The sequence below is a fragment of the Haematobia irritans genome, chromosome 1 (assembly GCF_050003625.1).
Source record: "Haematobia irritans isolate KBUSLIRL chromosome 1, ASM5000362v1, whole genome shotgun sequence".
Lineage (NCBI taxonomy): Eukaryota > Metazoa > Arthropoda > Insecta > Diptera > Muscidae > Haematobia > Haematobia irritans.
In genome coordinates, this window is record NC_134397.1 from 229,974,294 (window position 1) to 229,993,493 (window position 19,200).

The window sequence follows — 19,200 nt, forward strand, 5'->3', positions numbered from 1 at the left end:
GTCATATCATTCATCAATATTTGGATATGCGGAAGACACCAAGACAACGCACCGTGCCACAAGTCATTGAGAACGATTGCAAAAATTCATGAATTGGGCTTCGAATTGCTTCCCCACCCACCGTATTCTCCAGATTTGGCCCCCAGCGACTTTTTCTTGTTCTCAGACCTCAAAAGGATGCTCGCAGGGAAAAAAATTTGCCTGCAATGAAGAGGTGATCGCCGAAACTGAGGCCTATTTTGAGGCAAAACCGAAGGAGTACTACCAAAATGGTATCAAAAAATTGGAAGGTCGTTATAATCGTTGTATCGCTCTTGAAGAGAACTATGTTGAATAATAAAAACGATCTTTGTTAGACCGGGGACTTATCAGCCAACCTGTTATTTCTTTCATATTGAATAAAGATTTAAATGGACAAATTGTAACATTTTATACTCCCACCTCAGTAATGCTGGTGACATTTCTGAGGGTTTCAAAGCTTCTCTAAGTGGTTTCACTGGAATGTGGAACGCCGTTCGGACTCGGCTATAAAAAGGAGGTCCCTTGTCATTGAGCTTAACATGGAATCGGGCAGCACTCAGTGATAAGAGAGAAGTTCACCACTGTGGTATCACAATGGACTGAATAGTCTAAGTGAGCCTGATACATCGGGCTGCCACAAAACCTAACCTAACCTAACATTTTATACTGGGCAGTATAAAAAATTCCTCGGAGAAAATTTTAAATTTATTTTTTATTGGTTGGTATCTCTTTTAATATTATACTAATTGAATTATACGGGTGTATTTCATACAATTTTACTATATTGTCTAGAATTTATACTACAATAGCTACATTGAGACTCAAGCCAACTTGGGGAATAACCAAAAAACAAAAGACTTATGACAGAAGTTCTCGTAGTAGGGCTTTATTCGATTATTTAATTTCTCCTCAAAGTGTTGTGACAATAATATTTTATGTAACAATTGAATTATATAAGTGTACTTTATGCCACTCTATTCTGTTATTTAATAATTCTACTTCAATGATTACATTTACACTCACATCAACTGAGTGAGCATAACCAACCAATCGAAAGACTGAAGACACAAACACTAACTAGCTGGAGAAAAAAAGAAAAATTCTAAGGCGGCTTGTTTTATTCATTGGCATTGTTTGCTCCATATAATTATGATTATCATTGTTTTTTCTCTCATTGCACTTACCCCGTTATAATTTCAAAGCCAATCATATCCGGATCACATTCTTCCTCTATCATACCACTTTCCACCATTGGTTTGTCTGTCTTTGATTCTTGCGGCATTGCAGCATTTCCGTTGCTATTCAATGCTGACACATCCAATGGTTTTGGCAATTCGCTGTCACTTTGTAAAGGACCATTTCCGGGCGAATCAGCTTCCTCAATACTAATATTTTCCGTTTTAATGTGTGGGGCTGATGTTGTTGTCGAGCTGGTCGATGTTACGGCCTGTTGTGTGGTGGTAGTGGTAGTCGTGGTACTAGTAGTGCTGGCAGCTTGTGGTGAAGGTGTTACATTTGTGCGGGGAAATGTTTTGGCCGGCTTAACAGGACGTTTGTTTTTACGAGCTGCTGTTGCAGAGCTGATAACCAGGAAAATCATTAAGAATACTAAACTTTTACGCAGAAACATGGTGGTCGTTAGATGTGATTTTTTCCTACAAAGAAAAGAAGACATGTGGTTAAGTTTTATTCAATTGCAGATATATAATTAATGTGCTATAAAGATAGATGCTAATGGAGTTTCTATGACTATGAGGAAAACAAAACAAGTTTCTATTTTATTGGCACAAGATTTTCTAGTGTTAATATAATTAAATCGTCGCTCTGTGGTTATTGGCTGTTTTTCTTCATTGTTTTGTAGAAAATGCGTATAAATTGATATGTTGTATTTGTTCACCGATTACCATTTGGTTTTAATTTTTCTCTTTCTCTCAATTTATTAGGTTTTATGTTGCGGATAACTGTTATTAACATGTTCAATTATCATAATTGTCTGTGTTAATGTGTCAGCAGGCAAATAGAAAGAGTTATTGTAAAGAAAAAAAATTTAATCATGAATTTTTTTGCATTTATACATAAGCTGGTAACTTGTAAAAATACAATCTTAAATTTTCCCATTTAAATACTTTTTGGCATACGCAACGGATTGAGGTAGAATAATGAGATAGGTGGTTGTTTGTTGTTGTCAGACTTAGTGTAGAAATTTGTCGATTTTCGAATACGGGTTTTTAAGTAAAAAATCGAAAAATTGAAATGTTCAGCCGTTTTGATAAGTTAGATGAAATCTTTAAGAATATAAAAATCCAAAAAGTGCAACAACAAAAAGAAAATAGAAAAACTTCGCATATAATTCGCATATAATAAGTTCGCATATAATAAGTTGCCACTGACGGACCTATAACAAGACTGGTACCGGTGATCCAGTTTGTCGCAGTTTTTAAATAGTAATAATTTAATGATGTCCATACTCTCTCGATAAAATAAAAAAATTGAATAAAAATCTTATTGGATCTACACATTTTATGAAGTAGAATTACCAAAATAACCTATTGTTCAACATATTTCAAAAGTTTTTCATTTCTGGTGCGATTCGGATAACCAAAATTCCATATCGATTCGTAATTATTTGTAGACTTAACTTAACTTTTGGTCCAATATGAACGTATGGACTAACTCACAATTTAGAAAACGATTGTGGTATCTTAAAACTTCTTAACAAGTTTTAAGAAACCACAACCCAAGTAATTCGATTGTGGATGACAGTCTTTCGTAGAAGTTTCTACGCAATCCATGGTGGAGGGTACATAAGATTCGGCCTGGCCGAACTTACGGCCGTATATACTTGTTTTTATTTTATTTTCTATATGGAATTAATAAAGTATATGATACTCTACAACAGTTTCATATGCAGTACAATAGCATTTCTTCTAAAACTTAGAATCGTTTAATTAAAGCCAAACCTATAAAGCTTCTATTCTGAACCATAGAAATCACATGTTGTAAAATGAAAGAATTTCTCAATTCAGTTTTCGCCTAAATTCTGGTGCGATTCGGATAACCAAAATGAAACCGATTCCTAAGACTTTGTCCGAGACTGGTTCATGAGGACCTGTCTATGGAGTGCTACTATTAAAATGTCCCAGGACATGGCCTTAGGAACGAGTCCAAGATGTGTCCTAAATTATAAATTTACCCCGTCAATGACAAACCCATGTTAAAGTGACCGGTCCCTTCCATACGTCTTGACCAGTACTAGGATTGGTCTATACACACCAGGGACTAGTCCTGTAATGGTCCTGTGGTTAATCCATTTCCCCTAGGGTATGTACTCATCACCTATATGCTATTTCAGTGCACACTTAATATTATTTTATTATACCCTCCACCATAGGATGGGGGGTATATTAACTTTGTCATTCCGTTTGTAACACATCGAAATAATGCTCTAAGACCCCATAAAGTATATATATTCTGGGTCGTGGTGAAATTCTGAGTCGATCTGAGCATGTCCGTCCGTCCGTACGTCCGTCTGTTGAAATCACGCTAACTTCCGAACGAAACAAGCTATCGACTTGATATTAATGTAGGTCGGATGGTATTGCAAATGGGCCATATCGGTCCACTTTTACGTATAGCCCCCATATAAACGGACCCCCAAATTTGGCTTGCGAGGCCTCTAAGAGAAGCGGCTGAAATTTGGTACATGGTGTTAGTATATGGTCTCTAACAACCATGCAAAAATTGGTCCACATCGGTCCATAATTATATAGCCCCCATATAAACCGATCCCCCGATTTGGCTTGCGAGGCCTCTAAGAGAAGGAAATTTCATCCGATCCGGCTGAAATTTGGTACATGGTGTTAGTATATGGTTTTTAACAACCATGCAAAAATTGGTCCACATCGGTCCATAATTATATATAGCCCCCATATAAACCGATCCCCCGATTTGACATGCGATGCCGCTAAGAGAAGAAACTTTCATCCGATCCGGTTGAAATTTGGTACATGGTGTTAGTATATGGTCTCTAATAATCATGCAAAAATTGGTCCACATCGGTCCATAATTATATATAGCCCCCATATAAACCGATCACCAGATTTGACCTCCGGAGCCTCTTGGAAGACCAAAATTCATCTGATTCAATTGAAATTTGGTACGTGTTGTTAATATATGGCCTCAAACTCCCATGCAAAAATTGGTCGATGTCGGTCCATAATTATTATAGGCCCCATATAAACCGATCCCCAGATTTGACCTCCAGAGCCCCTTGGAAGAGCAAAATTCTTCCCATTCGGTTGAAATTTGGTACGTGATGTTAGTATATGGTATCCAACAACCATGCAGGAATTGGTTCTTATCAGTCCATAATTATATATAGCTCCCATATAAACCGATCCCCAGATTTGACCTCCGGTACCTTTTTGAGAAGCAAAATTCATCCGATCTGCTTGAAATTTGGTACGTGGTGGTAGTATATAATATTTAACGACCATGCCAAAATGGTCCATATCAGTCCATAATCATACATAGCCCCATATAAACCGATCCCTAGATTTGGTTTTGGAGCCTCTTGGAGGAGCAAATTTCATCCGAGTGAGTTGAAATTTGGTACATTGTGCTAGTATATGGTCGTTAGCAACCATGCCTAACTAGGTCCATATCCCCCATATAAGCGACCCCCATATTTCAATTCTGGCTCTCTACGTACCGTGCAAAAATTCCATGTCGATTCGTAATTATTTGTAGACTTAACTTAACTTTTGGTCCAATATGAACGTATGGACTAACTCACAATTTAGAAAACGATTGTGGTATCTTAAAACTTCTTAACAAGTTTTAAGAAACCACAACCCAAGTAATTCGATTGTGGATGACAGTCTTTCGTAGAAGTTTCTACGCAATCCATGGTGGAGGGTACATAAGATTCGGCCTGGCCGAACTTACGGCCGTATATACTTGTTTTTATTTTATTTTCTATATGGAATTAATAAAGTATATGATACTCTACAACAGTTTCATATGCAGTACAATAGCATTTTTTCTAAAACTTAGAATCGTTTAATTAAAGCCAAACCTATAAAGCTTCTCTTCTGAACCATAGAAATCACATGTTGTAAAATAAAAGAATTTCTCAATTCAGTTTTGGCCTAAATCCATAATCGGAATCCGCAAAAACGATCGACGATCGATCATTCTCTAGTTTGAAATTTTAAATGTTAACTCTGTCACAGGCCTCTAGTCGATTTTAGCGAACATCGGAAGTCTTATATGTTATGAACTAAAATTGGGAGTAAAGTTCAATGACCGTACACATAAGTTGAAGAAAATTTTCGTACGATTCCCAAAAATAGTAAGAACGAACTACAGTATGGTTAAAATGACCAATGATTTTGTTTTTTTACTTTTAGTTCAGTTTTTCTTCTATGAGAGGGTGCAACGTCGTGAATTGTACAAAAGTACACCAGGACATTAAATTTTACTGGTTTTAACAATGCTTTGTGGAAATCGCAAAATGTCGAGTATAATTTAGTTCAATTTTCACACGGGTTGGTTCATTCTTGCTATAAAACAATTTACTATTTTTTATGTGTATGAGATTTTCTTATTCATAAATTTATTTTATTTTTCACCAATTTGACCTTTTTGGCCCCCTCTCGTAAAATATAATTCCTTCAAATTGTAAAACCTAATTGTTCGTATACAACAAAATAATCTCTCATAAATTTTCCTTAAGTGCATAATTTTATTTCCCTACAATAAAATCTTCAACATCAGTTCCTTGTTTCTCAAAAAATAAAAAAAAAATAATAAAATAAATACAACACCCACAAAACTTAATTGCCTTACACGCCAAGTTATCATTGCCCTATAATCACTACAACCCATACTGCAAAAACAATATTCAGTTTTTTTTTGAATTCCCATCTAATTACATTGGAAAAAATCCAATGAATATTTTCTGCACTTAGTGTTAGTACTTTTAGATCTATGGGTATGTACTAAAATTTATGTATAAAGACAGACGTCTATGAGAATTAAAGCAAATGCTCATCTTTGGCTAACACCAAGTATGATGAGAATTTCTAGCACAATGTTAAGTTAAAGGCTGCATGCATATATCATAAAAAATTGGGTGTTTCCAACTCTCATCCCATATTTATTTTGTAATTATAATAGTGAATGAAAAAAAATGGTTATGTTTAAACACAAAGAGAAACATAGAAAAGGCAGTATTCGGTAGCAAAATCTAATTAGCCTATTATGATTTCTATGGAAAGGGTTTGTTTTTCTATGGTTTTTTGTTGTTGTTTGGAATGTTAGTATTCTCCCCGTTATCTGTAAACAGAAGCTTATATTAATTAAGGGTTTTGTAGCTTTGCCTAATTTTTAAATTTTTTTCGAAAAAAAGAAAGAATTAAAAAGAAGAATGAATATAACTGTAATTTTTTGTTTTATTAAACCTTTTCGGTGGATTTTTATATAGTATACGAAAAAAACAAAACCTATCTAAAAAATATTTCAAAATTAAACATTCTTTTCATCAATAAAGTTTTTGGTTTGTTATTGATTGTTTTATGAAAATATCTATTCATCAGTAAAAATAGTGTGGAGAATTGAAATTATATGGGATCGAATTATAATTTTTAGATTTTCGAAAATATTTGGATAAGACAAGGAAAATGTAATGACGTTGTTTTCGAATTAACTACCATCTCGAAATTACTACTTTTCATAAAATAAAAATAAAAAATCACTAAAATTATGAAAATTTGTATAAATCATGTTATTCTTACTATTTTTCAATTTTATATGAAGATGTTGTTCTGTTCTACTTCCCGTTGAACTTTTGCGTATTTTCATTTCACATTTGGAGTATAGAAATTTGAGAGAAAACAATTTTATATTAAATTAAAACTATAATCATTCTAAAATTATAAATAAATTTCGTTTAATGTAGCATCAGTCTATGGGATTTTCTTTCTGCTTAATACATAATTTTACGATGGGTATTAAAATCTAAAAATGAAGAGCAATTGGTTGAATACCAATTCCACCAAATAAATATTATGAAGTTTCTGAGAATTATGTGAATTTTTTTATATGGATCTAAAGAGATCTTAACTAACTATCTGAATAAATATAAACTTAATATCTAAATTAGTATACATCTTACGTACATAGTTATTCTAGATCTGCGATATATTTTAAATTCACCGCACGTTGATGGTGTGACCATAGTAATTATTTGCTTTACTTAATGTCTATCTTTGATTACGAATCTAATAACAGAATTTTTGTTTAGGCCAGCAATGAATAAGATTTATGAATGCAAGTGTATGTATAACCTTAATTACGATTAAAATGCATAAAGAACTTCTCATACAACTTTGTGCCACCCTATTTTGGTACAATGTACATATTTACTACAATAATCACTTTTTTTAATTATTATCCATACATATATAGATGCGTAAGCATGGGTAACGATGGCGTCTACTCTCATAGAACTAATGGTATATTACGGTAGTTCTTAATGACTATATTTCTTGTAACTTTTAATTTAAGCTTTTGGATGATATTTTATTATGCTACTCGTATTATATCATATCTACATGTGTTCTTTCATTTCTCTTTTGTGGTAATTATATTTTTTTAAATGACATAATTTGTTCTCTATGGTCTGTTGAGGGATTTCCTACAGTTATTCATATGTGTGTGAGTGTATTAGTTTAACACGATGCAACTTGTAGCTGTTGTTACTCTTTCTCTTTCTCAGCCACTTGTAATAGTTCAAGTTTATTGCTTAAGTCTTTTGTTTTTGTTTGTAAATCTAATACGTTATGAGCTTAAATTATAGGCTTATCATTTAATTATATATATCATGTGAAAAAATTTCCCATTAAATATGCAAGCATTATCAAGCCTATTGTTTATTTTTTAAATTATTAAACATTATAACATTGTATTAGTGTAAATATAATTATTTGTAGATTTACTTGCAATTACCCCGCGAAAAAAGCGTCGCAAAAAAGTAATGAAAATGTTCTTTTTGGATCCGGACGTGGTGCCAAATTGACGCAGAAGCGATGAATTTAACATGGGCTTGCCATAGGACGGAAGTCCTCCATTTCAACAGCCGTTGCACTGAATTTGCATCACTTCTTTAGGTGTGATCCGAATTCAATATTTTGGATGTGAATTAAAAAATTTTGTGATATTTTGAAAAATAAATAATTTTTATAATTTGTTATAATTTTTAATGGATTCTAACGCTTGTCGGAAACGTTTGACCTCAAATATTTTAAAAAATTCACAATTTTTTCAGATTGGATTTAGAATTTTTTCGACAAAATTTAAATAATGTGTACCATATTATGAATTCTTAAATTGTTGAAACAACCATTAAAAGTATGAAAAAACCAAACTATAAAAAAATTAAATAAAAGAACTTCCTGGATCGTTAAAATAAAGAACATGATTGGGAGTGCATCTTCTGAAAGTGCTTTTAAAGTTGTGCCTTTGGAAGAACTTCCAAATTTTTTGCTGGGTATACCTTAAAATTTCAAATGTTAATTTTTACATAATTAATTATTGTAATGCCCATATTAAAACGTGTTTTATTTATAGATTAAATATTTTTTTTAAATACCCAGCAAAAAAAGCGTTGCCAAAAAAGTAGTGAAAATGTTCTTTTTGGATCCGGAAGTGGTGCCAAATTGACGCAGAAGCGATGAATTTAACATGGGCTTGCCATAGGATGGATGTCCACCATTTCAACAACCGCCGCACTGAATTTGCATCACTTCTTAAGGTGTGAGACGAATTCAATGTTTTGGATGTGAATTAAGAAATTTTGTGATATTTTGACAAATAAATAATTTTTAAATTTTTTTATGATTTTTAATGCATTATAACGCTTGTCTGGAACTTTTGTTATCCAATATGTTCAAAAATTCGAAATTTTTCTACAAAGAATTTATCATTTTTTCGGCTAAATTTAAATAATTTGTACCCTTTTATTAATTCTTAATCTGTTTTTAACCTATTTGAAACACAAACAAAATAAATTTCCCATTAAAAATATGAAAAAGCGAGTTATAAAAAAATTGACTCAAATTAACTTCCTGAGCATTTAAAATAAAGAACATCTTTGAAAGAGCATTGTTGGAAGTTCTTTTAAAGTTGTGCTTTGAGAAGAATTTCCAAATTTTTTTGCTGGGTATAGATTAAAAATGTGAAATTTCTTTATAACTTCTCAGCAAACAAATTAGAAGTTCTCCCCTAGTCATTACTTTTAATGTACTTCTCAAAGTAGTCTTTAGGCTTATGCCTTTGATCACAGATCCAAAACCGCCGATGTCATAAAAATAAGTAAATATTTTTCGACAAATTCAAGAAAATTTATTAGACATACACCTATGTTCCGATATCCACTTTAATTCCACTTCCACTTTTCACGTCAAATCCACGAACGTGAAAGTTTGGTGTTCTTAATTCCACGCTCTTTTTTGAACTTTACTGTAACCAACTGGGTTGCACAAATCACCCAAAAATTCACTAAGGCGGAAATCAAAATAAGTGGAATCAATAGACTTATTATAATTTATTATTTTTTTAATTAAAAATAACGCAGTTTTAATAAAACTCATGTACTAAATATAAAACATTTCATATTTTTTACGCGAGTACTTTTTTTAGCCGGAAATACATCCATGTTGGACATAATTCAACTTTCACCAAGACTTTTGCAAGTGAATTGATTTCACGAAAATTCCGGGGAAAGTGGATTGTTCACATTCACCTGGAAGTGGATTTGGGAACATGGGCAATAATTAAGTTTTTTCATTTGTTAAAGAAATGTTTGTACTTTGAAGGAAAAAATTGGAGTTCAAAATTGCAAGAATGTCTTTAGTGACATACAAAGTTCATGATGAACGCATTTGTAGTAAAATTTACAAATTTAAATAAATATTTAACTATTTTGTGGAAGCCACGAATTTAGTTAATCTTTATCCTTCATTTGTGTATATTTTTTTCCTCGGTTTTAGTTAATTTAACTAACGTTCACAAAAAAATTATTAGAGTAGAAGAAACTTTCTCCAAACATAATAACTCCATGAACTAAAATAAAGCTAAATTGGCTTTAGTGAAATAGAGAATTCACTTTTTTTTGAGTGTAGGCATATATTATGGGCCTTCACCAGTAACCAAAGGGTGATTGTTAGCTATAATATTTTTGGCAACGCTGGTTTAAAGAGATGAAACACATTTAATTTTTTGTTTTCATTATCAAACATTTTAATTTTGGTCTATATTTTAAGTATGAATCTTACAAACGAACAACGCTTGTTAATCATTTCATTCTATTATTTAATGAGTAATCTGTTAAGAAAGTTTATCGCGCGTTTCTCATCAAAAAATTGTGCTCAGCAAGCAATGGGCGCAGCCGTGAAATGATTTCCAAATAGTTTTGCCCAAAATCCAAAAGCTTGGCATTGCATGACATGTGGTGTCTGGACGGTCAATTGGCCACCTTCAGACTATTTTTACTATTTTTAAATACCTAATATCAAGCCAAAAAAATTTGGAAGTTCTTCTAAAGGCACAACTTTAAAAGCACTTCCAGAAGATGCACTCCCAATGATGTTCTTTATTTTAACTACCCAGACAGTTCTTTTATTTCAATTTTTTATAACCTGGTTTTTTCATACTTTTAATGGGTAGTTTTAACTTTTTTTGTTTCAAATAGGTTAAAAACAGAGAGAATTCATAAAATGGTACAAATCATTTAAATTTTGTCAAAAAAATGCTAAATCCATTCTGAAAAAATTGTGAATTTTTGAAAATACTTGAGGTCAAACGTTTCCAACAAGCGTTAGAATCCATTAAAAATTATAAAAATTATTTATTTGACAAATTTTCACAGAATTTTTTAATTAACACCCAAAACATTGAATCCGGATCACACCTAAGGAAGTGATGCAAATTCAGTGCAACGACTGTTGAAATGGAGGACTTCCATCCTATGACAAGTCCATGTTAAATTCATCGCTTCTGCGTCAATTTTGCACCACTTCCGGTTCCAAAAAGAACATTTTCATTAATTTTTTGGCGACGCTTTTTTTGCTGGGATATCATATAACATCAACAATGCAATTGATCCAATAAAATATAATTCATATAAAAAATACTTTTTCATAAAGGCGTTTGGGCAACTTTAAATTTAATGTTTTACAACTGAAAATCCATGTCATAAATAATGTCATCAACATTGGCACAATACCAAAAAATATAAAATTTCCCGAAATGTGTTTTACATTAAGCAGAAGACTTGTCAAATGTAAGAAGTCGAATATAAGTAATACAATTTTTTTTATATGGACACTGTTATTATTCTAAACTGGGGTTTTAAATTTTTATTCTAACAGTCTTTATGATTTACTATTAAATATGCTCTAAATCTCAACGTAATTCGCTCGAAAGTAGTGTCACAAAAAATGTATGGGAATTTATCTGAAAGAAAATGTATGGGAATTTATCTGGGTGCGTCGTCATAAATCATTTTCAAAGTTGAGATCAAAAAGTGTTTTCAGACAGTTTATCAATAGAAATAATTCTAGTTTTCAGTTATCAATCACTACAATCACATATCTTTGGTCAGCTATTTTTTGCTGAACGTATTTCCTGCAATAGCTATAAAAATGAGAAACTATACCATTAAGATGCCTCATCTTCAGCATGACAAATTATATTGCTTAGAAAATTCCACCAAGTAAACCAAAAACCAGAAATTATTAAATTCGAACAAAAAAACTCCATTCGAAACACCAAGAAATTCATAGAGATGTAAGTAGTAATTGCCACTATAAAAATGCAACTGCTACATGCAACATGCTCGAATGCGTCTACGTTCAACAATTTCGCCATCAATCGAAAAATCATGGGATTGGACAACAATCTAGAGAGATGGTAGTATACAACTTAATCATATTATAAATAATATCTATGAACACCTTACCTGGCTTTTTTCCCTATATAATAATAAATGAACTAAATTGAATAGTAACTAAAGGAATACTGTATACAATTGGTGATTGGTTGCATCATGAACAAAAGGAAAATTTTGCAATTTGGTTAAGTTTTACCACAACGACAAAGCATGACCAATGCTATGGATTGATTTTCTTTCGTTCATTTAAATTAAGTAACCGCCGAATTGGCGAAATTCTAATAATCAACGCCTATAAAAGATATATGAAAAATTGAGAAAGGCTTTCGTTGGGGCGGAGTTAAACACAAATAAAAAACAATCAACCAATTCAAAAACCTTAAGGCTAATACTCTCTACTCAATGGTGCTTAATAATCTCAGACAGAGACTGTAAGGGTCCATAGAAATTGATACACGTATTGGCGAATAGCATAATAAAGGAGCGGAGACTTGACCATTTTCCATGTGTATAATGCGAATTGTTATATTCTAAAATACCTACAAAATATTTATTTCAAACACACAATGGGTTTAAAAGAGTTTTGGTTTTGAGACAAATTTGATGTACTCTTTACAAGGTAGAGTCTATCAAAAGGAGGCATGTGAAATGTTTGTGATTTATTCTGATATCGTTAAAGAAACAAATATAGCCAAATATCTTATATGGGCTTGTTTTTGTTTGGTACTGGAGGAATTAAAAGATAAGAAGAGGAAACCAGAGGAAAATAAGTGAACTTTTTTATTACTAATGAACAAAATGTTCAACTAGTAATGATTAGTTGTGGCAATTGATTGCTTTCAGTTTCATATGACTAAGGAATATTAATAACAATAAAAAGCAATTATGAAACTCAACTTGCCAATATTGGTGAGACTTGCACTGATGAGATAGCTTTTACAAAGATTTCATGTTATTAAAATACGAAAGTGAAATTTGCATACAAGACACATTTTGTTGATGTAAAGTTTTCTCCCTATCCAAAAGACTTAACTTTTCAATGAAGTCGTTTTGTCCTTATAGTTACGTGATTCGAGTTAAAACTGGATAAATAAAATGTGACTAAGGGTATCGTGAATCCTTCCTTCAGTTCTACGCTTTTTTCGCTAGGAATCAATACCAAATTGAAATAAATTAGGGAGCCACCGTGGTGCAATAGTTAGCATGTCCGCCTTCCATACACAAGGTCGTGGGTTTGATTCCTGCTTCGACCGAACACCAAAAATTTGTCAGAGGTGGATTATCCCACCTCAGTAATTCTGGTGACATTTCTGAGGGTTTAAAAGCTTCTCTGAGTGGTTTTACTGCAATGTGGATCGCCGTTCAGACTCGGATATAAAAAGGAGGTCCCTTGTCATTGGGCTTAACATGGAATTGGGCAGCACTCAGTGATAAGAGAGAATTTCACCAACGTGGTATCACAATGGACTGAATAGTCTAAGTGAGCCTGATACATCGGGCTCCCACCTAACCTAACCTAATACCAAATTAATCATTAGTGTAAATACAAAATTTATGGAATCGGACATTCTTTTCTTCAATGTATAACCTCAATATAACTTAATTTTATAAAGGGGAGTAACCATGGGCGTAGTCAGAGGTCCATGAATTTTTCATTTGGCCTGAGAAATTTTGATCCTAGTTTAGTACTCTGGAGAGAAAATTTCTACATACACCATTCTTAAGGGACACATCGAGCTGGGAACACATTGGTGAGTAATAGGTGAGCAACTGGATTTTATGGCACTACCCGTGTCATTGGCCTGTTTTCACAAGGGTCTTGTTTGTTAGGAGATAATTAGAACCAATCTGTTTGCAGCAGAATATGTTTCATTAGAGATGAACTGTGGAGACGGTCTTGTGAATTGGATTAAAATTGTTCTACAAAAAAGTTTTTTCTCGCATATTTGAAAGCAAACAAAATATTCCATAAATTCTCCTTTTATTCTATACCCATTGTGCAACGATTTCGTAAAACTCAATAATTGTTATTGCTTCTTCTCGGAACTATACTTCATGGTCAACATGGTAATATGGACACCTTAACTTCGCCCCAAAAGCGAAAAAATAATCAGTCACTTGCAAATTTCCTATGGACTTTCCATCCGCAACCAATGAATACAACCATCTGACATACAAACACACAATATACCTCAATTTTTGCTGAGGTGCTTGTTATTTAAGGCCATTCAAAAAACATTTCTACTACACCACAATTCTAGTCACAAACAAAAAAAAAAAAGAAATAGTTACGCTCAATGCCAAACACCGCTAGATGTACGAATTACGGTATGCAGAGTTGGGTGAGCTTAAATGACCTGCTTTAAACAATTGTCCGCCGCAACCATGTGTCCCCTTCCAGCTCCCCCCCCTATGCATTTCAAATATTTTCATCAAATTGATATTAATGCATTTTTACATTTCGCTTTAATAGCCATGGGTATTGCTAAATAGATTTTCTTGTGGCTAAATAAATTTTCTTTTTATGATTTTGGTAGCTAAGGTATAGGCTGGACTGTAACAAAGAGATTTTCTTTGGTGAACCACAAAGAGGGAAATGATGGTTGAGTACGAAAAAAAAAAGTTTTGAGGGCAGTTAAATTTGAGTTGGAAATTATTGATGTTTAAACCTAAAATATATGTTTATGATATACATTGGAGATGGGAGAAAATTACTTTATTTAAACAATGAAATTGAAAATTATAAAATTTTTTTCGGGAGAAAAATGTTTTAAAAACAAAAGACTCAAGGCACGAACTTCGTTGAAATTGAAGGTCATTGAACGATATTGTGGGAATGAACACTTTCTACAGTTCTTTTGGAAAAAACTGGAATGTTTTGTTCGAATCAGTAGATCAGTGAAAAATAATCAAACAAATATAAATATGTTATTAAAGTAGGTAAAAAAGGCATCGAATATTACAGAACATTATCCTCATATCTTAAATATGAAAATTTTTTTAAAATACAAATTTTGTATAACGAGAGACTCTTAAAAATAGTGAACCAGGAAAGAGAATGTAGATTAATTTTCTACAATTTAAACTAAACTTTTTATGTTTTATGTTGTAAAGGGTGATACGGTCAAAATTTAGTCAATATAAACTTGACGTATTTCTTTCAATTTTGCATTTAAAAAAACCTGAACACCCCTCATTTTGAAGGTGTGTGTGTAGAATGTTGCTCCTATTTTGATTTTTGAATTCACTCTTCAGTTGTCAAAATGCCGTACAAGCAAGAAGAGCAGCGTATCAAAATTTTACTCGCGCATCGCGAAAATCCGAGCTACTCGCACGCAAAGCTGGCAACATCGCTAAAAGTTGCCAAATCAACCGTTAAAAATGTAAGTACAGTGTTTGGGGAACGTTTGTCGACAGCCAGGAAGTCTGGATCGGGGGGAAATCGAAAACCGGAAGCCGCTGAGACGACAAAGAGAGTTGCCGGTAGTTTCAAGCGAAATCCTAACCTCTCTCTCCGAGATGCCGCAAATAAGCTGGGTGTATCGTCTACAACAGTGCATCGAGCCAAAAAACGAGCCGGACTATCGACTTAAAGAAGGTAGTGACTCCAAATCGCGATGATAAACAAAATACGACGGCCAATGCGCGATCCCGGAGGCTGTACACGACGATGCTGACGAAGTTTGACTGACAGATATTTTCAAGCACATAAAACTGTCAAAGTTCGCAAAGAAATATCTGGTTAGGCAAGCCATCTGTACCTGTGGCTCGAAAAGCAGCATTTTCATAGCTTCCGGGACTGTCAACCAAGAAATTTACGTAAAAGAGTGTTTGAATAAACGTCTGCTGCCTTTCCTGAAGAAACACGGTTGTTCCGTACTGTTTTGGGCGGATTTGGCATCTTGCCATTACGGTAAAAAGGCCATGGAGTGGTACGCCGCCAACAACGTGCAGGTGGTTCCCAAGGACAAGAACCCTCCCAACACGCCAGAGCTCCGCCCAATTGAGAAATACTGGGCTATTGTCAAGCGGAACCTAAAGAAGACCAAAAAAACTGCTAAGGACGAGCAGAAGTTCAAGGCAAACTGGCTTTCTGCGGCGAAGAAGGTGGACAAGGTGGCTGTACAAAATCTGATGGCAGGTGTCAAGCGTGAGGCCCGGCAATTCGGATTTGGAAAAGCGAAAGCCTAACTGAATATTTTTCCTGAATTTTATACTAATTGAACTTGAAAAAGAAATTTAATTTGATTTTTTAAATAAACGATTTCACCGATTTACACGCGTTTTCCCTTAACCAAATTTTCCCTTGACCAAATTTTTACATTACAAACGCCGTTGTCGAAAAAAAGTAAGTAAATATTTTTCGGCACATTCAAGAAAATTTTTTATCAAATAATTAATTGTTAGCTTCTTAAAAAAAATTTCGTAGGATAAACGAAAAAAAATTGGAGTTCAATTTTGTAAAAATATCTTTGGCATTATGTGAATTTCATTATGAGCGCATTTGTGGTAAAATTTGCAAAAAATTTAAATTTTAAGAAATTCTGAAATATTTTTTGGTGGGAGATACGAATTAAGTAAATCTAAATAATTCGTTTTTGTAAATATTCTCCTTTTTTAGTCCATTCAACTTACGCACGTACACAAATAATTATTAAAGTCAAAGAAACTGTCTCATAGTGGAAAATTTTTTACTAAAACATGATAATTGCCATGAACTAAAATTAAGTTAAATTGGCTTTAGTGCCTTGAAAAGTCGACTTGTTTGTGTAGTACCCAGCAAAACTTACCAGCGTAATAAAGCCAAATACGGATCTGGGTCAACTGTAAACTCTCGAAATGCTGATTTTTTATTGTAGACAACTCATCAATTAATTCAAATTGAATAGAAGATTTCGTCTAAAAATTACAAAATATGCCCACCATCTATCTACGCACGATCTCATAATTTTTCAGAATGATTGATTAAAAAGCAATGTATTATGATACCAAGTCTTCTCACCACTTCCTTTAAAGACATCCCTCACAGACACATTTATTGTCAACATATGAAATACCATTAATTGTGAAGCTATTGAATGCGGATTTGCAAGTATTCCATGTATTATCCAAGTATTCCAAGATACCATTTAAGCTTGTTGTCTAGATATTTTATATGGTGTCAAGATCATTTAGCTCACCAATCAATAACATTTTAAGAAATGTTAGACTAAAACCAAGTTTACTTTTGTATGGGTTAACCGTTAAAAGCAATACCTTCTTTTTTTGTACAATGCATCCAAAGAATTGAGTATTTATCCTTAATCCGTTAAAGCTTTGATTAATCATTGAAAATGATGAAATCATAAGAAAACAGAAAAGCCACCTTCAAAACACCTTTAATAGAAAAAAATCGTCTATCTAAACTGGACAATAAATCACCACAAGCATCATGATTAAATCCTAGGCAGTGAAATATTTAAAAAAATCACAATTCATCGCCTCACTTAATCACTATCGACACATAACTGGCCACCACAAAAGCAGGCTTCTTCATCATTACTTTACAGCTGCCATCTGGCGACTAGGAGATCTTTACAGTTTTATGCATTTTTGATTTTCTAGATCAAACTGGCAATTCTTTTTTTGCGTTCCTATCTCTTCTCTTTAAATTTGGAAAGTTTATCAATATAAACTTGAAAATCTAGATCACTTCAATGTAATGCCATAGTCATTGCACTAGAGTAACAGTTGAAAATTGCTAGAGAAAAAAAAACTAAATCTTGTTTCAGCTATTGTGTTATATAATATTGAACATCAAAATGAAAAATGATGAAAAAATGGTAATGCTTTCAATTACAAATCATTAAATCACCTCTACAATTTCCAATATCTTTTTTTCGTTCGATGTTTGAGTTTGTTCGAAAACGTGTCTGTATCAAATCAAAATTATATGCAATTTACATTTCTATTCTAGCTAGAAGTCAATGACTTTTTCGATTGAAGATATTATGTAAATACAGATGTTAAATTGACGTTGAATTGAATGGAAATTCAATGAACCAGAATTTCAAGTTTGTGTCCTAAGTCTTTTGTTTCTCATATAGAATATATGTCAATTTATACATGTCTAGAAACTCTTGGCAGTTCTTATTCTTTTATAGGAAATTATGATTTATTTTTTCAAATATAATGAATTTTTAAGTCAAGCCTATTTCTGAAATATTTTGTTTTTATTATTTTAATTATGCGGTAGAAAATATGAGAATTGTTTTTACTGCCAGTTCCTTTATCCTATGGTTTAATTAAAAGCCTGGAATCTCTTCAAGAATTAGCTGAAAAAGAGTAAAGTACATTACGGGAAAAATGAACTATCACGTGCGAAAATTGAATTAAATTGTATTCCAAATTTTGAGATTAATTTAATTAACGAAAATTTTCCGACATTTGTTTTTTGATTTTTAGCTACCATTAACGAAATGCATCTTCCTCAAAAATTAACTAAAATTGAAGAAAAAATCTTAGGCGCCAGATCATTCCATTTTAACCACGCTGTAGTTCATTCTATCTATTTTTGAGAAGTGTACGAAAAACTTATTCTGTTGTAGTTAGAATTGAACTAATTTGTATGTCATTGAAATTTTACTGACATTTAGTTCATAAAATTTTTGAGATATACTTGGAATAAAGAAAAAATCTTTTGGGATGGGCAAAATTTCTTGCAAAATTTTAAAAATAAACTGAAACAAAATAAAATTATTACAATAAATATTAGTTCATTTTAACATCACTTTTACAACAGACTTTTTTTCAGGGTTCATAAACCTTATAAATTATTACTTCAATATACTTATTTAATTCTTTTCTCGCAAATTTAGTGTCTGCCGATTATGGAATTAGGAAAAATAATGATATCCATCGGAGACACGGTGACCCTTCTCCTTCGATTACTAACGTCGGATTGAATTGCCGGAAACCATCGAGGTCTTCTCGAAAGATGTTACCTCGGAAGAAACAGTAACAAAATTCCACGCTCTCTTAGCTGATAGGCATTTGCATGAAGATCTGACGTACCAATCGTCATAGTTTCGTGCGAAATTTATTGTGCGACTCAGCAAACGTGGTCAATATAGACTACCAGCAGATGTCTGCATGATCACGTCAAATTATTGGTCCCTTTTAATGATTATACATTTTTATCAAACAAATTAAAATTTTCAACCGACTAATGCTTTAGCTAGTTGTGA

General features: G+C 32.8%; 1 protein-coding gene across 2 annotated transcripts in view; it reads right to left on the minus strand.

Annotated features, from left to right (window-relative positions):
- Positions 1 to 19,200, minus strand: part of LOC142221994 (uncharacterized) — a 104,931-nt gene that overhangs the window by 20,778 nt on the left and 64,953 nt on the right. For both annotated transcript variants that reach the window (XM_075292015.1, XM_075291940.1), the window contains one exon: positions 1,206 to 1,676. In XM_075292015.1, the coding sequence (XP_075148130.1) occupies positions 1,206 to 1,651 (446 nt within the window). In that variant the 5' untranslated portion in view covers positions 1,652 to 1,676. The remainder of the gene's footprint in view (positions 1 to 1,205; positions 1,677 to 19,200) is intronic.